Source organism: Mobula hypostoma, chromosome 5 (assembly GCF_963921235.1).
Source record: "Mobula hypostoma chromosome 5, sMobHyp1.1, whole genome shotgun sequence".
NCBI classification, from domain to species: domain Eukaryota; kingdom Metazoa; phylum Chordata; class Chondrichthyes; order Myliobatiformes; family Myliobatidae; genus Mobula; species Mobula hypostoma.
Window position 1 is genome coordinate 189,275,371 of NC_086101.1, and position 26,912 is coordinate 189,302,282.

Here is a 26,912-nt window from a genome sequence, read left to right on the forward strand (position 1 = left end):
TGAGAGAGTGAAGCTTGCCTAATTAACTTGCATGCAACTGGAATATTGGAGGGTTCTGTTCATTTTGTAGTCTGTGCTAATCAGCTGGGATAATTGTTAACATCATGGGGCAGCAATGTTTCTCATCCTACAAAGCCAACTATCAATAGTGTGTGATGTATAATTCCAGCCAGTGAAGGATGGAATTGTACTGCATGGGAGGCAGTCATTCAAGCTGCTGCGTCTGTGTTGACTTGCGGTGAAGCAATCCCACTGTTTCTCCAAAGCCACGTATTTTCATTCAAAGAACTTTCCAATTCCCCATTGAAAGCTCAATTTGATTCCTTTTCTTCCATTAGTTCTCGACAGCAGTCTCTATTAAATGCTGTCTTGATGTCAAGGACGATCACTCTCACCTCACGTCGGGTATTTAGCAGTTTGGTCCACGTTTGAATCAAGGATGTGATGAGTCCAAGCAAAGCTGTACCTGAGCATCAATGAGGCCGATACCAGTGCTGACAAAAACTTCGTCACCAATTCAGCTGAAATTAGCTGATATGCTGTTTTCTGAGGAAAGCACTTGCTTGAGCAATTTTCCACATTGTGTACTGACCATAGTGGAACAGCTTAGCTAGAGGCATGGCTAAAGCGAGAGTACAAGACATCACCATTACAGCTGGGATGCTGTTCAGTTTCACTGTGCCTGCGGTCCAGTGCACTCAGCCACTGCTTGATATCACACACAACCAGTCAAGGAAAACTGGGTTCACTGATGGTGGAGATCAAGAGGAAGCAGAATCAGATAATCTGCTCGGCATTTCCAGCTGAATATAGCTGTAAAATCAGCCTGACCTTTGGGATATGGGCACTGAGCTTCGATAACGTTTAAAGATGGAAATGTTCTTCGAGCGATTTCTGCCCTTAACTGCTTCATTAATCAGCACCATTCACAAATGGAAGTGTCAGGAATGCTAATGTTAAATGAATACATCTTTTGCTGTTTAGCAACATATTATCTTATGTTGCAAATTCACCAGTCTGACACCTTATTTTGTTTTTGAGGATGCCCCATGCTACGTTTTAAAAGCAGAAGTCATCAAGGATTTGTCCACCGATAAACAGAGGGCTTTGATCACAGGGTCAAAAATATTGGTTCATCATTTTTAATACCGGAAGGGAATCTAAGAATACAGGCTTGTTCCAGGTGAGTGGCCATGTCAAAGTTCTGACTGAACACACATGGGGCCAAGTGGCTAAATGCTGCTGCTCGTTGAAAAATAAAATGCTGAAAATACTTACCATTCTGCAGCACTGATGATGGTGAAAACAAAGTAGCATAGTGACATGACGTTTTTACAGTACCAACCGGAAGAGGGCAGAGCTTAGTCATGATGGCACTAAACGGCGACTCTTTTGCTTGCATCCTCAGAAACGGCTCTATTTCCATCTTTAATATCTCTTTTTCCTTTTCAGGGTTCTTTTGAAGACCCTGACTTGAAGTTACATGCTGACTTTGGTTCTTTGCGAGAACGAGACCCGCTCTTAGGGTTTCACAACTGGCTGTTATTCAACACATCAAGGACACAGCCAAAAAGCTTAGCTCGCCTTTGGAGGTCTGAGATCTCATGGCTCTGGAGACAGGCGGATCAAAGGTCGGTGTCCCAGCAGGAGATCGGTGTGGAGTGGGAGTCAGAAGATCTCTGGCAGTGTGCCCAGAGACCTGAGACTTTTGGGCACAGAGCTCGGAAAAAGCAATACAATGGACTTCTAACATCATAAACCAGAGAAGTGTTTGTTACGTCTCCCTTCTCACTGTGAAATGGAGACACCTCTTTCTTGCTTATTAGGGAGAGAGAGAGAGAGAGAGAGCTTGTGGTTATGTCAAATACCAGGTGAACAACTAGCCTTTGGGGTACTGAAAGTCTGTGTCTTTGTTGTTGCTTTGCTACATGCTTGAGTGCTCAGTGGCGGGTGCCAATGCTTTTTTTTTGCCGGTGGAGTGAGGGGGGCATCGTTGCTTGCTTGCCGTTTATGTGTGGGAGGGAGGGGACTTTGGGGTTCTAACGTTTAACTGTCATTCATTTTTTGGGGGCAATTCTCTATTTTCATAGACAGTTATGAAGAAAAAGCATTTCAGGATGTATATTGTATACATTTCTCTGACATTAAGTGTACATTTGAAACCTTTCTGCTACTTGGGTTCCATTCTGCCACTTTCAGCAAATAGTTTGTATGCTTTCTTTATGTCCACGTGGGTTTCATCCAGATGTTACTGCTTCCTCCCAAAAAGACGAACAGGTTAGTCGATGAGTTCATCACATGGGTGTGATGCGAGTTTGTTGTGCCAAAGGGCCGCTAACCATGCTGTATCTCAAAATAAACAGATTTAGGTTGCAGAGAAGCAAGGAAGATGGATAAGATGAAGGAGGATCTCCACCCGAAACGTCAACTGTCTATTTGTTTCCATAGTTGTTACCTGACCCGAGTTCTTCCAGCATTTTGTGTGTTGCTTGGGAGCAAGGGAATCTTTTTGATAGGGAGAAGCCATCCTGTTAAATAGGATCATGAGGCAGATATAAAGTGATAATATTTGCGATTGATTGCAGAAGCTGGTGAGTGGAAGGGGAAGACCAGAGGGACTATTTTATTACAACCTGGAGAATTGGGGGGGGGGGGGGAGAAGAGAAGATAGAGGAGGAAGGGGGAATTGCTAAATTGCAGGAAATAAATGAGAAGCAGCCAAGGATTCCATGCACCAAAGTAAATAGGAACTATGTTTCAGCAAGGAGTTGAACATTTCAAAGGCAATTCTGCATAAAATCTCAACCTTAAAGAGACATGGAAGCTTCAGAGAGGGTGCAGAAGGGATTTTCCAGGATACTGACTGGACTAGAGGGCATGTCTTATGAAGACAGATTGAGCAAGCGATGGTTTTCTCTTCGTAGCGTCAGAGGACGAGAGGAGATTTGACAGAGCTATACGAGAGGTCAAGAGACAGAGATAAAGTGGATAGCCAAAGACTTTTTCCCAAATTGGAAATGACATAATATTAAGATGACTGGAGAAAAATACAAGAGGGATGTCGGAGGTAAATTCTTTACAAAGATGGTAGGTCTGTGGCTTTGGAGAAGAGAAAGAGTTGTAGAAGCAGTAAAGGTAGATACATTGGGGACACAGAAAAACGGAGGGCGATGTGGGAAAGAAGGGTTAGATTGATCTTGGAGTACATTAAAAGGTTGGCACATCATGGGCAGAAGGGTCCACACTGTGCTGTTCTATGTTCTTAATCTTATTTCTCTTTCCACAGGTACCACTTGACAGCTGAGCACTTCTAGCATATTCTAATTTTAAATTTTCCAGGATCTGCTTCGTGATTTTCATTTTATGCTTCTAAATCATATGCGCTCAATAATTAAAAATTGACTGCAGGCAACTATTTTTAACTAAATATTGAGCAGATTTTGTAGATTCAAGGTTCAGGCATATTAAGTGATGCAGCAGTGTCCCTGAGCTTCTAAGACAGAACATTCTGTCATTTCATATGAGCAGCACCAACAACAATGGCTAGTAATAGAAGCACAAACGTTTTGCATCAGTTGAAATAAACCTGGAACTTTTGTGTTTTGCCTCAATAGAACCCGTACACATATTTTAACAATACCATATCTGTTAAAGTAACAAGGCATCATTGGAAATCAAATAAAAATCTCATGAAGTCAATGGATGAGATGCCTGAAAAAAAATCACACCATATATACCATGAAAATCCATATTCAGTGGTTATTTAGTGGTAACATATTAACATAGCACTACAAATAAAGGGAGCACGCTTTGACTCCCTTTTTGTAATGGTTCGAAAATTCAAATGCTGCAGATGCTATAATACAGAAAACTGGTCAGGTAGCATCTGTAGGAAGAAACATTTTTTCTTCAGACATTGTTTAATCTGAGAGTTTCCAGCATTTTATTTTGTTGTTCAGATTGTGGTTCAAGTTGCCCTTCTGAGACTCCAGAAACCTATATCAGTGGGATGGCCTGAAGTCAGAAATAGCACAAGCAGGATCAAATATATCTGTACCCTCAGATGAGTACTATTTCAAAAAGGAACAGGGAAAGTGCCTTCAAATGAGATAGACAATATTTATTCATCAATTATTCTTCTCCATGCCCCCCAAAAAATTGTCATCATGACTTTGCTATTAATAAGAGATAAATATAATACTGTTGTAGGATTCAGCTCAAACCAAGTCATCAGTTTATGACACAACAGTGGATGGCCTCATCAAGAACCATAATGAGCCAGAATACAGAGAGTAAGTGGAACGGCTGGTGGACTGATATGAGAACAACCACCCAAGTCTGAACATGAAGAGAAAAGGACATTGTGGACTTTAGAAAGGTGCACACTAACCACCCACCTCTGCACATACACAGCCCCTCCATAAAGATAGTTATGTACAAACGTTTGTACATCAAGTTCTTGAGAGTTGACATCACTCAATATCAACATCACCTTCCTGAATATGAAAGCACAGAAGCACCTTCAGTTCCAAAGGAGATTGAGGCAAGCGAGGCCCTCCCACCCCTGCGTCTTTATTGAATTTTACGGGAGCACCACTGTGAGCGTCCTGACAAACTGCATCTACATCTGGTATGGGAGCAGCCAAGCGTTGGAGCAGAAGTCTTTACTAAGGACTGCACGAATGCCTAGGGGTCTCCCCTGCCATCCATCGGGGACATTTATCAGGAGCGCTGTATACACAGAGACATTCGTATTATAAAGTACCCCACCCATTCACCCAGTATCCTCTGACTTTCTACAATCAGGCAGAAGACTTATGCACAAAAACAGTAACGGTCAGAAACAAGAGAAGATCTGCAGATGTTAGGAATATCCAAGCAACACACACTGGAGGAACTCAGCAGGTGAGGCAGCAACTATGGAAACGACTACAGTCGACGGTTCGGGCCGAAACCAACCCTTCTGCAGGACTGGAGGAAAAAAGCTGAATAGATTTAAAAGATCGGGGGAGGGGAGAGAGAAACACAAAGTGATAGGTGAAACCTGAAAAAGGAGGGTGGGGGTGAAGTAAAGAGCTGGGAAGTTGCTTGGTGAAAGAGATACAGGGCTGGAGAAGGGGGGAGTCTGGTAGAAGAGGACAGAAGGGCATAGAAGAACGGAAAAGGGGAAGGAGCACCAGAGGGAGGAGATGGGCAGGCAAGGAGATGAGAGAGAAAGGGGGATTGGGAATGGTAAAGGGGGAGGGGGCATTACTGGAAGTTTGAGAAATCTTTGTTCATGCCATCAGGTTGGAGGCTATCCAGATGGAATACAAGGTGTTGTTCCTCCAACCTAAGTGAGGCCTCATCACGACAGTGGAAAAGGCCATGGATGGACACATCAGTATGGGAATGGGAAGCGGAGTTAAAATGGGTTGCCACTGGGAGATGGGGCAATGGGTGGCAATCACTCGCATGAGTCCCAGCTATGCCTGCCGATTTGTCAGCTACGTGGAACAGTCTATGTTCCAAGCCTACACTGGTGACCATCCTGCAATTTTCCTATGCTACATTGATGACTGCATTGGTGCTGCTTCCCACACCCATGTAGAGCTCGTCGACTTCATCCACTTTGCTGCCAACTTCCACCCTGCCCACAAATTTACCTGGTCCATTTCTTACAACTCCCTCCCCTTTCTCGATCTCTCTACCTCTTCCTTCTAAGTGTATATTCAATATTGGAGTTGTGATCAAGCATCACAGATACACCATATTTGCATGCCTCAAAGGCATCAGCAAACCAGTTGGGCATCAAGGTTTTCTCATTACTGTAAAAGATGGTATTCTGCATGAAGCAAGCAATCCAGCATTGACCGTCACTACTAGCTTTTAGCAGAGCTAAAGTAAGAGACCATCTTTGCTAAGATAATGTAAAAGCCCTTGTATATAAAAAATCCACAATGGCAAAGGTCCATTCAAACAGAAACTGCTGCTACAAGGATGTAACAGGAGTTGCTGGTTAATATATGCACTCATACAGATGAATTGCTCTTGAGGGCCTCAGAAAAACTATTGCTAAAGCACTGAATGCCTAAGTTATTATAGCTTCATTCAACTCAATGGTCTTAATTTTGTGAACAATTATTTAATGAGATATTCCCAAATATTTTCCCCTTTCTCCTCCATTTGTTAACAAACAAGCAATTAAATATCCAAGCCTTGTTGTACAGTCAATTTACTGCATTACAGATCCACACAAAACATGGAGAATAATCTGACCCAATTGAGTGCAAACTGAATTACCACTGGTGGCAGCAATGAGATCAATTAAAATGATGAATTAGCAGAGTCACAGAAGAGTTCGCAATTATGTAGTGGCCTTAAGGAAAAAGAACAGAAAGACATCAATTACTATAGTAGTAAAATATTTTGGTGCTCATGCCATTTTTGCCAGAACGTATTGGCACCAATGTGTTCTGTCTGGAGGAAACAGAACCAGGAAAAAGCAGCTTGAAATACCCTAAGATTTCACAGATGCTAGAAATCCAGAACACACACAAAATGCTGGAGGAACTCAGGTCATGTAACATCGATGGAAATGAATAAACAGTCAACACTTATTCTTGTCCTGAGAAGGGTCTGGCCCGAAATGTCAAACTGTTTTTTATTCATTTCTATTAATGCTGCCTGAACTACTGGGTTCCTCCAGCATTGTGTGTGTATTGCTCCAGAAAATAGCTTCACCATCCTTGTACAATAGACTGACTGTGGCACCCTCTAATAATCATTGCTGAGGACTATTGTCAGTCTGAGACCTTTTATGCAAATGTGAGACACCTGGACAGCAAACACGCTGCATGACGCAAGAGTAGAAATTAATGGGCTATGGTAGATTGCTGTGCGCCAAAGCCAAGCTCACAGCCTGATCACTTATCAGCCTTCAATAACCCACAAAACCCTCAAATAGGACTACAAAGATCTGTTAAAATAGAAGTTTACAACTATTTACAATTTCATGGCAAGGCTTGTTCACAGACACCTCTCCACACTTACTGATCACAGTAATGTCATTCATGCAAAGCACAGTTTTCACATGTGTCACAACATAAATTACTGGGAAAGAAAACAAGTGTATAAAAGACTGTGCAAGTGGGTACATGGAAAAGGAGGCGATTTTGAACTACTACCATTTTATTTACCAGCAATTTGCAATAATGTGAGATTACAGGAATTTTCAGTCTTCCAAAACTTTACTCCACCCCTTAGAAGACTGTAAAATTCCCAAAATAACGTTGATTACTGTGGCATTAACCTGATCTCCAAGTGTCTTCCTAACGTCAGTGGACATCTCCTGGGAAGCACATTACAACAAAAAATACAGCAACTTTCTGCTCAACCAATATGCTTATGCCAAAACAAAGTTGCTTTTTAACAGCTGCATGGCCTGCCATTTGCTTGGCTAGGAGATGTTACATGGGAAAGTGGAAAATTGGGAAAAAAAAATACATGGGACAAAGTCCATTTTATACAACAATTCATCTCTGTAACAGGAGAACACACATCATAGTACAACAGTCTGTTTTATTATTTCATAAATTATTATAGCACATTGGTAAATTATTGTGTATATTATTATTCTGTACTTTATTAGTTAAGCCTGCACACTAAGTGTGTTTTTCATGTTGCTGTTGTAACAAAAGAATTTCCCACTCGGGATCAATAAAGTATTTATTATTACTATTATTTTAATATTAAAGATTTAAAAGATTCAAAGGGTTCATTTATTATCCAAATATACAACTTTGAGATTCTTATTCTCCATATAGCCATGAAACCAAGAAAAAGAATGGCAACACGATCAACCTCCAAACCTCCTCCCCCATGTGAAACACAAGAACATCAGCCCCTAAATATTCCTCTCCCCGCACAAAAACACAAGAACATCTTCCCTCCAAACCCCTCCCCCACATGAAACTCAAAAACATTGGCTTCCAAATCTCTCGCCCTTCACAAAGAAATTAACAAAACAAGAACATCAGCCCTCAGACCCCCCCCCCCACCTGCACACAAAAAAAACGAGACAGAACGGGCGAAAAACACAGTATATATTTAAAAAAACGTGACACTGGGGGAAAAAAAAGTCCGGAGACCATAGTCCAAATTTGTCTCTATCCAGAAGATGTCGACTGTGGAAACATTGTACGCAAGCACCATTATGATTAGATAGAATTAAAATTTCCCTCTAAAAAGCAGTCAGAAACTCCACACCTCCTTCTACCTATTGGTAATTAAATCTATGTTAGTCACCCTCAACTTCCCCACATCTGAAGAGTTCTTGGTCTTTTGTGCCAGAGGGGAACACATACAGATTTATTTTTCCACTGTTCCCTTGCAACAAGTCTGTGACAGCACTCAGGCAACAGCTTCTTTTTGCAAGCTGCCACGAGAGTGTAAGGTAGTGATACTGCAAGCATCACTCACAGTCCAATCTCATTTCATGACTATTCATAATTATTTTAATAACTTTATCTTCCTCCACTGTTCATTGCCCTATAGCTTCTCTGAATTTCTCTTCGTGGCTGATCAGACCGTAAATGCCTCTCAGAATTATGAACCCCGAAATCAATACTCATTGACCCACTAAAGTCATAGCTGTACAACAGAAAAATGGCCTTCGGCTCATCTGGTCTATGTCAACAAAGTTGCCTAAGCTATTAAGCCATTTGACTGCATTTAGCCCATAACCTTCTAAACCATTTCAATCCACATGCGTGTCCAAATGTCTTTTTGTGCCTGCCTCTGGTGGCTCGTTCCATAAATACAACACCCTGTGTGTAAAACCTACCCCTCAGATCTGCTTTTAATTATTCCAATCACCTCTGTCCATTAGTTTTAGATTCCTTACCATGCAAAAAATTACTCTATCTACTCTACCTGTGAGCCCACCCTGTGATTTTATAGACTTCAGCCTCATTTGCTACATGAAAACAGTGCCAGCATCCCCAGTCACTCCTCTTCACAACCCCTCCAATTTGTGAAGATTCTCTGCACCTCTCGTGTTGCAGTATGATAACCAGAACTGCACACAATACCCCAAGTCCAGTCTCACCAATATCTTGTGCAACTGTAACAAAACATCAAATTCCTGTACTCAATACCCCGACTGATGAACACAAGCAGCCTGTCTGCTTGCGTTGCTACTTTCAGAGAACTATGTACTTGTACTCCTACATGTCTCTGTTCAACAATACACTCTCCCCATCATTCTGCATTCTGTTTAGGACCTGCCCTGGTTTAATTTCCCAAAATGCATCACTTCAAACTTGTCCAAGTTAAATTCTGTCTTTCTTTACACACAGACTTAACCTGCTGACTCCTACCACCAAGCAAACTGTGTATCCAGTTGTCCAGCTCGCCTATCTGACCTAACCATCCAGATATGTCGACCATGCAGGACAGTGCTGAAAATCTTGCTAAATACCTATTGTCCTGTCCTCATCAATCCTCTGTCATCTTTTCAAAACATTCAATTAAATCCATGAGACAACATTTCTCAAACAAAATAAAACTGACTATGCTTAATCAGTCCTTGCCTTTTCAAAGTTCAAAGTTGAGTTCAAAGTAAAATTTATTATCAGAGCACATACATGTCACCACATACAACCCTGAGATTCTTTTTCCTATGTGGCATACTCAGCAAATCCATAGAATAGTAACTGTAAACAGAATCAATGAAAGAGCAACAGCATAGAAAGCAACAAACACTGTGCAAATGCTAGTATAATTACCTTCTAACTGATGGCAGCAGTGAGAAAAGAGTGGTGAGAATGCAAATACAGACAGAGCTTGTCTCTCAGAATCTCCTCCAGTAACCTTCCCCACTGATGTGAGACCTACCACCCTAAAGTTCCCTGGCTTAGATACAAGACAGTGGAGCAGAATTAGGCCATTCAGCCCATCAAGTCTACTTTGCCATTCCATTATGGCTGATCCTTGAACCCACTCAACCTCATACACCTGCCTTCTCACCATAACATTAGTTTTCTGATTGGTCAGGACATCAATCAATTTTTGCTTTAAATATACCTACGGTCATGGCCTCCACAGCAGTCTATGGCAGAGCACTCCACAGATTCACCACTCTCTGGCTAAATACATTCCTTCTTATCTGTGTTCTGGGGGTTGCCCCTCAATTTTGACACCCCCATAATAGCTGGCTGGCTGCAGGTTACTAGTGGAGTTCCACAGGGGTCGGTTTTGGGACCACTGCTTTTTATGATGTATGTCAATGGGACTATGGGATTAATGGATTTGTGGCTAAACTTGCCGATGACACAAAGGTAGGTGGAGTGGGGATCTCATAGAAACATTCCGAATGTTAAAAGGCCTGAACAAATTAGATATGGCAAAGTTATTTCCCATGGTAGCAGAGTCTAGGACAAGAGGGCACGACTTCAAGATTGGAGGGCGTCCATTTAGAACAGAGATGCGGAGAAATTACTTTAGTCAGAGGATGGTAAATCTGTGGATTTTGTTGTCATGAGCGGCTGTGGAGGCCAAGCCATTGAGTACATTTAAGGCAGAGACAGATTGGTTCTTGATTAGCCAGGGCATCAAAGGGTATGGGGAGAAGGCAGGGGAGGGGAGATGACTGGAAGAATTGGATCAGCCCATGAAAGAAAATGACATCCACTACCTCTCCTTTGTCCACCCTGCTTGTTACTTCCTCGAAGAACTCTGAACAGATTTGTCAGGCAAGATTTCCCTTTACAGAAACCATACTGACTTTGACTTATTTTATCATTAGTCTCCTAGTACCCCAAAATCTCACCCTTAATAACCACTAAGGTCAGGCTAACTGGCCTATAATTTCCTTTCTTCTTAAAGAGTAGAGTAGCATTTGTAATCTTCCAATTTGCATTTGTACCCTGCCATTTCTTTGTCCCCCATTACTACAAGCATCATTTTCCAGTGGCCCAATATCAACTCTCACCTCCCTTTTACTCTTTATACAACTGAAAAAAAACTTCTGTATCCTGCTTTATATTATTGGCTAGTCTGCCCTTGTATGTCATCTTTTCCCTTCTTATAACTTTTTAGTTGCCTTTAGTTGGATTTTATGGAGTCCTTAACTTCCCTTGTCAGCCACAGTTGCCCACCCTTGCTATTTGAGAATTTCTGTGGGACATATCTATCCTGTGCCTTGTGAACTATTCCCAGACACTTATTCCCATGTTTTTTTTACCCTTGCAGTTTCTTAACTCCACCCACAAAGATTCAACATTCTTTGACCCTATGTCACCTCTTTCCAAAGATGTAATTCCATCTCTTACCAACAGTGCCACAACACAGCCTATGCCTTCCTGCCTGTCCTTTCAATACAAAGTATATCCTTTGACATTAAGCTCCTTCTTTCAGCCACAACTCAGTAATGTCCACATCATACTAACCATCTCTAATTGTGCCATCAAATTAATTTTGATGCTTCTATCTTTGTATCTGCTGAAATAGCAGTAACCAACCCATCACTCTATTTAACAAGTTGAAGGGTAGCAGGTTTTGGGGGACACATGCTCCATGTCACACACCATCCAGATACGGAAATGAATTGCTGTTGGATCCAAATTCAAGATTTGTCCTTGAAGGTCTTCTGCAGAAAATTACCCACCTGCCAGTCTTCTGGTACCTCAACCAAGCCAAGGAAGCTTCAGTAACATCTTACAATACATCTGGTTAGGCTCCATAAATTTATCCACCCAAGAACTCTGAGCTCCTATCTTACTCTAGTTTTCTACTTTATTCCAAAATCTTCAGGATTTAATGTTTATTTGCCCTTGTGCAGTCACATGAAATCCATCTTTGTATCTGAAGTAGCAGTAACCAAACATCACTCTATTGAACAAGATGTTTAAAGTTAGCAGGCTTTGGGGAACGCTAGCTACTGGCTCTGCTCCATGCCACACACCATCCAGACATGGAAATGAATTGCTGCTGACTCCAAACGCTGCAACTCTAACCAATGGTATCACTGCAGTGGTTCATGGTGGTGGTGAAGTACTTCATCACAAGACAATTAATGATGAATAATAAATGCTCACTTACCAACTAACATCCACTACCTGACATATGAATAAGTTAACTTCAGCCCTTTTTTCCTTTAAATTTTATATTGAAAGACAGTACAGAAATAGTAGGCAATCACAATAGTTAAACCTGGCATTTTTTTCTAAAACATACCCACAAAATGTTTGATCCAGACTCTGAAGCATTACTGGAGCATCTTCTCCTGCCATCACTTTAAATGGAACATTCAAGACTTCACAGACCTGCCAAGTGAAAAACTTTTCCTTTTGTTATTTCAGATTCTTTTCCCACCAAACACCAAGCCTCATCTTCTGTCCTTCCTACTGCTGGAAACTAGTTTCTCTCTGATTAGATGAGTTTGTCATTGCAGGGTGCAATGAAAATCCCTCTTTGCATGAAGCTCACACAGTAAACAGTATACTCAGTCATAAATGCAATGTCATTCTAAAGAAAAATAATTCCAGCTACTTCACATAACTTTAGACCAGGGATTCCCAATCTTTTTTATGCCACGCACCATTACCATTTAACTAGTATTCTGTGGACCGCAGGTTGGGAGCCCCTGCGATCATGCCGGTATACATCTTCTGCTCCATGTAAAATTTAACGTTCTTTGCAAAGTGTGCCCAGAATTCAATTCAATACTTCAGCCATTCATCCAGTTTTAATATTATTTCTTTGCCTCTATTTATAAAACAATGAAAATCCTTTGTCTATTTAAGTCTTTTTAAATTATCCTGACACCACTCAAGACATGTGCACACATATTCTCACAACTATGATTCTGCACACCTTTCAATCATATCATTTAGTTTATATTGCTCACCTCATTCTTGATACCAAAATTAATCACTTCACACTTCTCTGTTAAGTTACATCTGCCATGTGCTAATCCAATTTATAAATCTGTTTATTTCATGCTGAAACTTGTTACTACCTTCACTGTTTACTACATTTGTGACTTTTGGTGTTTCCTACCACATTTTCATATTATGACTTTGTATATCAAGTCACTGATACACAGCAAAGATCAGTGAACAATCGGCTTAGGCAATTTCCAGGGTACCACAGGATCAAAAAGTGACTTGCATCCACTATGGTTCTGTAGAAGCTCTGATGAGTGGGAACTGCAGACTCTACAAATAGGTCAGACAACAAAGGTAAGTGCAGACAAACAGCTTGTGAGGAGGTGCAATCATTCCACTGTTTGCACAGGGCTTTCTTCTGCTCCCAACACTTAAACTTCAGTTTTTCCATGTGTTCCCCACTCCCCACCCCAGCTGCCAAACAGCAGTGGGCAAGGAACGAGTTGTAATCATCAGCAAAACCGTACTTTACCTCCCACCATCAAGGTCATGCTCACTTATCCACTGCTTTCATCGAGGAGGTGGTACAGGAGCCTCAGGTCCCACACCACCAGGCTCAGGAACATTTATTACCCCTCAGCTATCAAGTTCTTGAACCGGAGAAGAAAACTTCACTCACCCCATCAATGAACTAATTCCACAACCTACGGACTTATTTTTAAAGGATTCTACAACTCATTTTATTGATATTTATTGTTATTGCTTTTTTTCTGTGTTTTCTATTTGCACAGTTTGTTCATTTTGCTCTTTGGTTGTTTGCTCGTATTTGTTGTATGCATTTTCACTGAATTTATGGTGCTTCTTTGTATTAACTGTGCATGTCCACAAGAAAATGAATCTCAGGGTAGTATACATTACATTTAAGTACTTTGATTATAAATTCACTTCAAACTTTGAACCCAAAGAGAGGGATTTTTTCCTTCTTACCATACTTAATGAGATTGGCAATGTTTTCATGCCCAGTGCTGAATTCAAACTAGACAAGGGTACACACACCACTCACTATCTAATCTGAAGAAACAATCATTCCTGAACCTTCTGATTGGTCTCTTAGCCACTGTCGCACTTACACAAGTTGCTGGAAATTCTCAAATCCATCAAATGAGCTAATGTAGTGCTTTAACTAACGATTTTAGCACCTATATTCACAACATTAACGGCAGTCCTTCTGTAAATATCTCCACTGACTCAATACCTTTGCCTAAATATTCCTAAACACCTGTATTTTACGGCAAACAACAGGAATTCTGCAGATGCTGGAAATTCAAGCAACACACATCAAAATTGCTGGTGAACCGCAGCAGGCCAGGCAGCATCAGTAGGAAGAGGTACGGTCGACGTTTCAGGCCGACGAAGGGTCTCAGCCTGAAACGTCGACTGCACCTCTTCCTACTGATGCTGCCTGGCCTGCTGCGTTCACCAGCAACTTTGATGTGTGTCACCTGTATTTTAAGTATTTTTTTGTTATAACATGCCAAAATGAAGTACAATCTTGATAAATACGATCGAATATTGAAAGGCCTGGATAGAGAGGATGTGGAAAGTATCCTTTTGCAGTGGTGTCTAGGACCAGATGGCACAGCCTCAGAAAAGAAGGATGTCCATTTAGAACAGAGATGAGGAGGAATTACTTTCGACAGAGGGTGGTGAATCTGAGGAATCCACTGCCACAGACAGATGCGGAAGCCAAGTCATTGGGTAGATTTAAAGCGGAGGTTAATTGATTATTCTTCCTTCAAGAGATCCATAACCTCGTATTAGCTTTGAGGTTTGCTTGCCTCAATGACCCGGAGACCCATGTTGGCTGGAATCAGGGATTTATTTTTCAGTTCTTGGTAGGATCACCCATGCCTAACAGGTCAAAGGTGAGAGGTCAGATGAAGTCAGCCTCCAGGTTCAGGGGGCTCAGCTCAGGGTTAACAATCCTGACTGGTGAAACAAAATTATTACGGAAACAGCAATGAAGGATCCTTCTACATTTGAGTGCCCAAGAACAGACAAAGATGGAGGACATTCATTGCTGCCCTGAATGGCAGTAGGCATAACGAGCAGCAAGTTGATAGATTCTTGATTAGTGGGGGCATCAAAGGTTTCAGAGAGAAGGCCGGAGAAAGAGAATAAATCAGTCATGATCAAATGGCATACTCAGATTTCCAGCATCTGCAGATTTTCTCTTGTTTATGATGGAATGGCAGACTCGATGGGCCGGATGGCCTAATTCTGTTCCTATATTTGTGGTTTGCCAGCTGCACAGAACAGAACAGGAAGGACTTGCAGCGGGTGGTGAGGGTAGCAGAGCGGGTTATTGGCACAACATTACCCTCCCTCAGAGACATTTATACTGGCAGACTTCAAAAGAAGGCTACTTGTATTTCAAAGGATCCCACTCATCCTGGACATCACCTGTTTTCCCCTCTACCTTCTGGGAAGAGATACAGAGCATTAAGGACGAAAACAAAGAGACTCCTTAACAGCTTCTACCCACAAGCAGTGAAATGTATAACACCCCCTTCCCTTCTCCTGCCCCCCTCCTAAGACGGCGGCAGCTAAATGCATCACACTTCCAGGAACGGCAGGTGTGCAATAGTCCTACCCCCCCCCATCCATATATTATTAATTTTGGACTGCACTCCTGAGGTTTTAGAGTTTATTTTATGTATATATTCTTTGTCATGCTGCAAAACGTTAAGCTGCTAAACTGTGTTTCATTGCTCCACAACAATGACAATATAGATATTCTATTCTATATTTTATGGTCTGATATGGTCAAAGCAGCAGGCACGTTATGAGCAGAGATTAATTTGCTATGATAACACTCAATATGCAGTGATCCGCTAAAAAAAGAACAAAAATCAACCATCATGTTAAATGTTTGGGGTGCTCTCTGGTTATGCATGAGGGCAGATGTTGGTTAATATCGCAAATAAAATTCACTACATCCAAAACAACAACTGACACAGACACAGTTACCTGCTCGCCCAGGTTGCGTACTCAAGTCAATACATTTGGATATGAACCCATAATCATCACAGGCAACAGTGTCACATTGAGTTTCAGCTGGCACAATCTTAATGAAGATCAGACACTCACTAAATTTACATTTATTGTAACAATATCATATTCCATCAACCTATGCTGGGTTCAAATCTGGGTGTTTCATATATGCGTCATATTTCCTTTGAGCATTGGAGGTGCCATTTGAGCCCATACCCACTCAGAGAAATCCCACCTACTCACTATTTTTTCAAGTAAACCTATTCTCCAACAATCCCATCAATTTCCCCAGATGCGAGAAAATCTGCACATGCTAGAAATCCAAGCAACCCACAAGCAAAGAACTCAGACAGCATCAATGGAAAAGAGCAAAGAGTCGATGTTTCAAGCCAAGACCCGTCACCAAGACTGGAAAAAAAAGATGAGAAATTTGAGCAATAAGGTGGGAAGACAGTTCTGCCACTCACCAATACACTTGGGGCAATTTACAATGCACAATTCACACACTTCTCTGGGATGTCGAAGGAAAGGGGAAAACTTAGTTACGGAAATAATATGCAAACTTCGCAAAAACAGCAAAGGTCAGGATTGCACCAGGATCATTGTAGCTCTTGGGCAGTACTCCATTAGCTGCATCATGAAGCCGTGTGAGTCTGACGGGACAATTTGATAACCTATCGAAGCCACCCAATCCCCCATTTAAGAAAATCTAATAGCAAACCATTCCATTTCCTCTGGTACACAAGTCTACAGATATCAATGTTCCTCTTGAGTTAACCCCCAGAGATGCCCAGACACTAAGAGGACCAATGCCAATTAAGCACCACTCACTTTCCCTTCCCTTAAAAAATCCAGAGTGCTTTTGGCGTACATGAAGAGGTTGTGTGTTCTCCTTGGGAGAATCTAGAATTGGAGGTCAACAACTGTAACTATGAATGCTGGAATCAGAAATGAAGTCCTGGAAGGACTCAGCTGTCGTCATATCTGGAAGTTATTATTTACAAGAAGTCGTCCATTTAGACCAGAGCTGAAATTTCTCCATGAGTCTTTGGAACTCTTTTTCAAAGTCTCTTCTTTTTTTTCCAAAGTTTCTTCACTGCCCCTTGAATATTTTTAAGATAGAAGTAGAAAGATACTTAATGAGCAAGGGGATTCAGCATGGACTGTGGCAATGTGAGGTTACAATCAAATATTATTATGACAGGGTAAGCTCATAAGGAAAATCAGGCTGCTCCTGCTCCAAATTCACAAGTTCCCTAATCTCAGATGCAATTTCAAAATATTAATTGGTTGACCATAAAGAAAAGCCCTAAAATCAGTTGATTCAGCTTGCCCAAAATTAATAATTGAATTCCAGCTTTTAAACACACTTGCAGGCTCATTTAGCTCAAAACAGTGATTGCCTCAGTTCATAATCCAGTCCAGGAGGAATCCTTCAGAGAAAATGGAGCAGCACTGTTCAAAGTAAATTTATATCAAAATACATATGTCACCATATACAACCCGGAGGTTCTTATTCTTGCAGGCATACTCAGTAAATCCAAGAAACATAATAGAATCAATGAAAGACCACACCCAAAAGGGCAAACAACTAATGTGCAAATACAAAAGAAAAAGTAATTTAAAACACAATATCGAGAAGTTGAGATGAAAAGTCTTTGAAAGAGTCCACAGGTTGTGGGAACAGTTCAGTGAAGGGGCAAGTGAAGTTATTCCCAGGCTCAAGAGCCTGAAGGTTGAGGGGTAATAACTATTCCTGAACCTGATGGTCTGAGTCCTTCCTAATGGCAACAGCGAGAAGAGAGCATGACCTGGGTGGTGGGGGTACCTGATGATGGATGCACTTTCCTTCAACAATGTTCCATCCAGATGTGCTCAATAGGCACTATAACCTAGCGGTTAGTGTAAAGCTATTACAGAGTCATGTTTATTTTCCACTGGTGTTTGTCAGGAGTCAGTACGTTCTCCGTGTGACAGCATGGGTTTACGCTGAGTGCTCTGATTTCCTCCACGTTCCAAAGACATACGGGTTCATAAGTTAATTGGTCACATAGAAGTAATTGGCTCATCAGACCAAAAGAGTCTGTCATCGTGCAGTAACTTGAAATAAATAAAAAGATTTTTAAAAACATAGCTTACATGAAGTACACCGCAATTACATCTGTACTCTTAAATATTTCAACTTAGTTAGATAAAAGTTTTATGATGTTTTCAAGATATGAACACGTCATGGATTTCCAAGAGTGGTGATGATATACAGGTTGAAAAGCTTCTGCCACTTTTTGAGTTGAGGATATGATACAAATTTCACTGGAAAAGACACAACCACTTTTCTAAGTACAAAAGATTCAGCAGATACTAGAAATCCTGTGGAATACACACAAGTTGCTGGAGATGCTGACAACCATTGTCCCTGCTATTCTCAAACTGTTAAACTGTGGAGAGGATTAACCTCCCAAACAACAGCAAATAGATCTCATCAGCTAGTCAGGTCTCACTTAGGTAGTGTAGGAAACCACAAACTAAACTCCGGAGGCAATAGGAGATGAAGAAAATTTAAGTTGAAAAAATATAACAATTTTAAGGCATTGAAAGGCAATCAGGTTTACCACGGGAGCTCCAGGAATTTAGATCTAGTTGACAGAAGTCATTGCTAATAAGTGGTAAATAATGAAAATCAGGAACACAAGAGATGACTGAAATAAAGTAGCCAAAAAGGACTTAGTTATAGACAGGAAAAAAGTTTAAGGTACGTCACATCCCCGGAGTTTCTCCGGTTAGCAGACGATTTCCCTCCACGCCTCTCAGACGTAGAGGGGAACTGCATATGAGGCAAGTTACAGCAGTGGTTTGCCATTGCCTTCTGCCGGGTGAGTTTCCAAAGAGATCACCAGCTCGTAACCCAGCACGGATGGAAAGCGTGCAGGAGAGCCAGCTGGATTCGAACTTGGGACCTTTCGTCCCAAAGTCCGGCACTGATGCCACTACGCCACCAGCCAAGTCTAGACAGGAAAGCACTGATTGAATAAAGGACAAGAAGTGTCAAAATATAACCACTGTCACTAGGAGTCAAAGAAGATTAACAGTTTGGCTTGGATACAGGAAACACGATTAGAATAGAACAGTATGGCACAGCAACAGGCCTTTCAGCCCACGACATCTCTGCCTGCACGTGGTCTATATGCCTCATTTGCTGCTTGTTCACGTGTTCATTCAAATACCTCTTTAATTCTGCAACCATGCTGCATTCATATTGGTCTGTGATGCAGAATGAGAAGTCAGGTAGCAACAGAAAGAGCAACACACACAAAATACTGGAGGAACTCAGCAGGCCAGGCAGCATCTATGGAAATGAGTAAAGAATTAACATTTCTGGCCAAGACCCTTCATCAGGACTGGAAAAAAAAATTGAAAAGTTAGATCAAGAAGGTGGAGGGAGCTCTAACTTTACAACTTTTTTTCCAGTCATGATGAAGGGTCTTGGCCCGAAAAGTTGACTGTTTACTCTTTTCCAGAGATGCTGCCTGGCCTGCTGAGTTCCTCCAACATACTGTATGCGTTGCGCACAAGATTTTCCCTTGTTAGCAACAGAAAAAAACAAGTTTTAAGGCAGAAGTTTATTTTTCAGCAAAAACTTCAAGATTCTGTTCAAATGAAAAGATTAAACCATGTACATACATGTGACGGAGAACTGCAAAAGGACAAATCAGGCGGCACTTGAGGAAAAATAACATTTGATAAAAGTGGTCGGAACAATGAAAGAAAATGTATATTTCAATTTAAAATTTGATGCATGATCTCCCTCTCTGTCCGCAACATAGTCTTATGCTCCCCTATATTTTAAAACATCTACAGAAGTCTGAGACTATGAAATTAAGCACAATTTTCTCCATTTGAAGCTGCTGCAAAAACTGAATTTGATAGGTTACATGGCAGCTTTACCAAATGAGTCTAACCTATAGTAAAGGAACCTGATTAGAATCCATATCAAAGTTCCTCCTTTTGGAATTGGAATATTACTGTCACAGTCAGAAAGCTTTGTCTTGCACACTGTTCGTGCAGATCAGCGCACTGAGCGAGAACAAGATAAAACAAGAAAATGCAGAATCAAGTGCAACAGCTACAAAGAAAGTGCAGTGCAGGTAAACAATAAGGTGCAAGATCAAAACAAGGTTTTACAGTAAATAGAGAACTATTTAATAGTATGATAGCAGTGGGGTAGAAGCTGTCCTTGAGCCTGGTAGTGTGTGCTGCATCTTCTGTCCAATGGATGAGGAAAGAAGAGAGAATAACATGGGTGGGATCTAATGTTTCCTGATTGTTTCCAACTAATGGATCAGAACCTTAACTATTTGGTAAGAAACTATTTTAAATCTACAAAATCCACTTGGAGTTCAAGTCATAAATTTCTTGCAGGGCATGGAAATCCTGAGCAAATAAACACACACAATTGTCTTGCACACAATGGTTTTGTTTTCACTATTAGCTGCCATAAAATCGAAAGACACTCACAAAGATGTAACAAGTCTTACTTACATCTGAAAATACCTGCCAGTACAAGTCAAAAGGTCAGTTGTAAAACTTCAAATGGTAACAAGGTATAATTACCTTTTCTACTTATTTTCAGATCAATTCAAGGTAACAGACTATTCAAGGTAAGTGTTACTGTCAAGGGAGTTTATATCACATCTGAAGAAAACCAGAGCTCAAGGAAGGAAAAATACAGCCACTGCAAAATTAGCAGTTAGAATTAGAAAGAAACACAAAAACTAACAATCTTCAGTGCAGGTCAGTTAATCCATGGTAGCATCCCAATACTGGTTTAATATTGATGATATATTGTATTCTTCACTTCGAATTTCAACTTCCATACAATAACTGAATTAACTTCATTAACTATGTGATTTAACATCTTAATATGAATAAATTTCCATTTGGACAGGCAAGAATTCAGAACCATCCGTCGAAGTTTGATATAAAACACCCTAACGCATGTTTTTTTGTTTATGCCCTTACAACATCACAAAGCACTTCACAACCAATGAAAGAATTCTTAAAGTGCAGTCACACTTTTTAAAGAGTAGTGAGAAATACATTTTAGAGGGTTGTGAATCTGAATTCTACCACATATAGCTGCAATAAAGGAATGTTCAGTTGTCAACTACATTCACTTGAGGTTCCTGGTCACCGAGAATTCAAGATGAGGCATGAAATTGATATTCAATTCGTCCAGAGGTTCCCAATCTGGGGTCTATGGACCCCTTGATCAATGGCATTGGTCCATAACATAAAAAAGGTTGGATACCCCCGATTTGGAAGATCACCCAAGATCTTAAACAATAGAACAAGTCTGCAGGTCCACATGGTCCATTTGATACTAATCCTCAATTTTACCTTATTACTGAACAAGTTTTTGAAGATATTTCATTGTAGTTCCATGTTGTCTGTATTTTCAATTTGCTTCTCCTCTCCGTTCTCCTTAATTTCCTCAACTTCAGTGAACACATCCCAATATTTGTCATATTCAACTAGTGAATCACATTGCACCTCTCCCCATGGCAAGTCCTGAGCAATGTTCCCCCTAAGGTGTGCACGTACACACTCCTTTTGCTACTAGCACACAAAGGAATTTAAACTGCGCACAAAAGGTTGTCTCCCTCTGCCTTGCTGGCACATTAAGTATATTTCAAGATCGTACACAATCATATTTCCTTTTTCGGTTTCTGATGTGAACGGTGCTGACAACGTGGAGTTTGTCAATGATATGTCTGCAGATTGTAGAACTGGCTTATTTATATTGCTTTTATTGAAGAAATTATTCAGTGCACATATGTTGCTGTCACTGAGCAAAAAAATTGCACAGCACAAGATTTTTGCACACACTGGTCATCACAAATTAGAGGGAACACTGATCCTGAGCAATCCAGGCTGCATGGCACTGTGACACAAGCACCACACGGGAAAATACAGCTCTCTCTCTCTCACACACGGCAAAATCAAAGTGTGTAAAGGAACATAATGTACAACTAAAGCAGCAAGACTGTAGGTCAATCTTAAACAAAAATATCTTTGGATTGCCTTTTCCTAGCAAACTAACTGCACTAGGACGATACAATCCTCTCATCACAAAATAACAGGCGCCACCAACAATAAACTTCAAGACAGTCAAACAAGTTCTCACAACAGTGCACAAGTATAAAATATCCATTCCAAGGAGATCTTTGAGTACAAAATACCACCCAACCCCTCAAGCTACCACTTCTACTCAAGATCAGAGTAAATCTTTAAATGCACATACAGAAATGAACAGTGTATGAAAATTATGGTCAGTAGACACCCAGAAATGTAAAACTAATTCACAAAACTATCAGAATCAGGTTTATTATCACTGGCATGTGTCATGAAATTTGTTAACTTAGCAGGAGTTATATGATAATATAGAAAGAAAACAAATCAATTACTTTAAGTACCTATAAGTATATTGAATAGATTAAAAATTGTGCAAAAACAGAAATATATATAAAAGTGAGGTAGTGTTCATGGACTCAATATCCATTTAGGAATCGTATGACAGAGAGAAAGAAACTGTTCCTGAATCGCTGAGTGTGTGCCTTCTGGCTTCTGTACCTCCTTCCTGATGGTAACAATCAGAAGAGGGCATAAAGAGAGTCCTTAATGCTCTCCACAGTACATCTCTATAAGCTTGAGTGTTTTAGTTGACAAACCAACTCTCAAACTTCTCATGAAATATAGCCGCTGTCTTGCCGCCTTTATTGCTGCATCGCTATGTTGGGACCAGGTTAGATTCTCAGAGATCTCGACACCCAGAACTTGAAATTGCTCGCTCTCTCCGCTTCTGATCCCTCTATGAGAATTGGTTCATGTTCCCTTGTTTTAACCCTTCTTGAGGTCCAAAATCAACTCTTTCGTCTTACTGACATTGAGTGCAAGGTCATTGCTACACCATTCAACTAGCTGGTATATCTTGCCCCTGTACACCCTCTCATCTCCATCTGAGATTCCGTCAACAAAGGCTGTATCATCAACAAATTTATAGGCAGTAATTGAGTGAAATCAAGCCACACAATCATGGGTATAGAGGGAGTAGAGAAGTGGTATAAGCACACACCTGAAGGGTGCCAGTGTTGATTGTCAGTGAAGAGGTATTATCAACAATCTGCACAGATTGTGGTCTTCTGGTAAGGAAGTCAAGGAATGAATTGCAGAGGGAGGTACAGAGGCCCAGGTTCTGCAGCTTATCGATCAGGGAATGATGGTGTTAAATGCTAAGCTACAGTCAACGAACATCCTGACATATGTGCATGTATTGTTCAGGTGATCTAAGGCCATGTGATGAGCCCACTGAGATTGTATCAGCTGTAGACCTACTGTGGTGACAGGCAAATTACAGTGGATCCAGGTCCTTGCTGAGGCAGGAGTTAATTTGACCATCCTCTCAAAGCATTTCATCACCATAGATGTGAGTGTTATCCAAAGTAATCAGAATCTGATTTAATATCAGCATATGTCGTGAAATTTGTTAACTTAGCATTACATGATAATATAGGAAAATAAATCAATTAAAATATATATATACATTAGATTAAAGAATAGTGCAAAAACAGAAATAATAAGTAAAAAGTGAGGTAGTGTTCTTGGTTTCAATGTCCATTTTGGAATCAGATAGCGTAGGAGAAAAAGCTATTCCTGACCATTAAAGTCAACTTTAGAAATGCAAATGATCATTTTGGGAGAATACAAATTTCTAGATCGTGAATGTAATTATGATAAGTCACAACGCACCCTAATGACATGAAGTAGCTACTGCCAAAAATCAAACCCAAATACATATCATACCCAACAGAATTTCTGATAACGCACACCACTGTGATAATTAACTGATCAAAATAGCCAATTCTCAACCAACAAGCAAACTCATGAAATTGGAAACTTTCCCTGTGTGGTTTAGTTCTTTGCCATCTACTGCCCCAGATGAAGTGCTGCATTTTTGTATACACCTGCAAGATCCACTGGGTTTGCAGAGAATTTCAGTTTCTAAATTCAGAGTCTCTTTATTGTTCTACAGCAAAGATTAGTTTCAATTTTTACTGCATTAACATAATATCTGCAACTGTTAAAACTGACTATTCTAATAACCTCAAATGTAATGCATTATAAATTGGGCATATCTGTATTAGATTGCTCATCAATGAATGATCAGAATAGAAAAGCAGTTTAAACAACCAAGAAAACTAACCAAGGAAGCTTTTCAAGGTTTGAAAATTGAGATCAAAATTGCGAAAATAAATTGGATACATGTCAACAAGTTAAATTTTATACACACTCTTCCACCTTTTGAAATTGATTGAGAACACTGAAAGTAGAACCTCTCACATCAGGGCATACAATTATGTCTTTTCTAAAATACTATATACACACTATTGTGAGACACTTGAACAGGTGACAGAAATACTTTTCACATTGTATACAAAACCAACAAAAATCAAAGGATATCCTTTTCCAAGTTGCAATAATTAATTTGAAAAGCTTGACCAAGACCACCTGCTTCAACTGTATCACCTGATATAGCACAACCCACCTGCTGATCAAATCCTTACTCATACTTTTATGCTTCACCACAGACCAGTTCAATGTTTCTTAACCAGACTTGGATCTTCAATGAACCTAAAAACTATCAAAAACACTGCTGATGCATCGTGACTTGCAATTTCCCATTCATCCAACCCCTCTTTGCCCAAAGAGCACAATTTTTACATTTTCACCTTATATTCGAACCCCCTTAACCTCCTCCACAACCACAAAGAACACTCTCCCAATTCTAGACCTTCACTGCCAGCTGTGCCTTCAGCTGTCTTGACCAACTAAATCTCTCTCAAAGAAAGTATCTTCAAAATTCTTTGTTAACCAAGCTTTTTCTCTCCTCAGTTACTCTCCATTTTCCTCAACATCAGTTTTTTAAATATCTTGTACTCTTAAAAGCTGCTTTGAACAACAGAAGGCATTTTTTTCACATCATTCATCCTTGAAATATCCTTTCCACAAACATAGTTTCAAAATTAGAGATATATCACTTTTAAATAAATCCACTAGTTTTACTTTAACATCACATTCAGCCATTAGACGTGGATCACTTCATCCTTAGTGGAAAATATCTTTCTTCCAGATCAAAAGCACATAAAAAAAATCAATTGTGTATCAAATCAAAGCTCCAACAGAAAAGGTTAGCTTCTGTCAAGATGCCTGTTAAAGTCAAAACGAAATTTACTAAATCTTACTACCAGACAGTGCACATCTCAACCACTCGACAGACATGTTCATATTCATTCTGTTTTTTAAGATGCTGTATCAGAGCAACTGATCATACTGCAATGTCTTTCCTCGAAAAAAGCAAGTTTTGCTTTGCATCCAGAATAAACCCAGTTTTAAAACAATTTTCCACCACTGATTTTCCAAAATATTCTTTAACAGAATTTACCATACTCCTGCATAACTACTGCATACTCCATTAAATAAAAAAAATCTTAAATAGAATATACTGCAGTTGATGCAAGACGAAGATACCATTGTCAATGTTAAGTTCATGCACCATACAATACATATTATCAATAAAAAAGCCACTGAGCATTCAAGAGGCAAATTACACCCAAAACATAGCTGAGAGAATATCACACAACAAATCAAAATAAACCCCATTCATGACTTATCACTGGTATCTGCAAACTTAAGAGGATCCATAAATTAAACCATAACATTCTGAGAGGATCAGACGGAGTGTTGAGAGGGGTGTGGGGGGGGGGGGTAAGGGGGAAATCATATACATTCTGATGATATTTGATGCAAAGTACTTTTGTGTGTGTTAAGGGAGGCTCAAGTCTTAAATTGGAATGGGGAGAAGGGAGGACATCCAATCGTGCAAGGGTGTATTAAATAGACAAAACTTGCTTTCCAAGGAGCAGGCTGTATGATTTTGAAGTCTTGGGATGGAGCTGAAAGGCCTAGAACCCGGGGCTGGGTTAACAACGCCCTTTACATGTCCCTGTTCCCCACCCCACCCTCCCTCTATCTCTGTGGCTGATCCACCTCCACTTTTCGATGCCGGGGTGGGAACCAGCACGGGTTCATTTTAAAACAAAACGAGGCGCCGGACAGAAGGGCGAAGGCCCACGGGCCCACTCACCTCCCCATGTAAGGTGCCGTTGGCTCCGCCGCCGCCGCCTCCTGCTCCTCCCGCTCCACCGCCGCCGCTCCCACTGCTGCTCGGCGGCGTCAGGGCTTTCTGCTGGCGGCTCACCGCCTTGCCGCCGCCCCGCTTGTTTTTCCTCCGCTTTGCTCGCTTGGCGTCGGCCGGACTCATGACCGGTTGGCGGATCCGCTCGGAGCGGCGGGGCGGGGAAGGACAGGACAGTAGGGGAGGGGAGGTCGGTTCGGGGCCGGGCGGTCCGCGGATGGACGGGGAGGGGGGGTGGGGACAGTCTCCTCTCTCTCTCTCTCTCTCACGTCCCCTCTCTCTCTTTCCTCCCCTCGTTTATTGTTACGAGGACGCGGCGGGAGGTCGGAGGGGCTTGTGGTTGGAAGGAGCGGTGCACTGAAACCCCGCGGCCCGGTCCGGCTCGGCTCTCGTTCCCTCTCTGACAGGATCCGAACCCACTCCAATATGGCGCAGAGTGCAGGGCCGTATCCCGGCGAGCAATGCGCCGGCTCCCCACCGCCACCACCACCGCCGCCGCCGCACACCAACACACCAACCAACCAACCAACCACTGCGCATGCGCCTCCGCCGAACGGCATGCAGGTCCTTGTAGTTCCCTCTCCTCCTTCCTCCTTGTCTCTCTCTCTATCTCCCCCACTTCAGAATAAGGTTTATTATCACTGACACATTGGGAGTGATATTTACTGTTTTACGGCAGCGTACATAGCAAAGATATAAAATTACCGCAAATTACATAAATGTATGAATACTGCCTAATA

The 26,912-nt window shown here is 41.1% G+C and overlaps 1 protein-coding gene across 2 annotated transcripts in view; it reads right to left on the reverse strand.

Annotated features, from left to right (window-relative positions):
* fam193a (family with sequence similarity 193 member A) overlaps positions 1 to 26,633 on the reverse strand; it is a 208,792-nt gene extending 182,159 nt beyond the window's left edge. For both annotated transcript variants that reach the window (XM_063049561.1, XM_063049560.1), the window contains exon 1: positions 26,122 to 26,633. In XM_063049561.1, the coding sequence (XP_062905631.1) occupies positions 26,122 to 26,298 (177 nt within the window). In that variant the 5' untranslated portion in view covers positions 26,299 to 26,633. The remainder of the gene's footprint in view (positions 1 to 26,121) is intronic.
* Between the last annotated feature and the right edge of the window lie 279 nt (positions 26,634 to 26,912).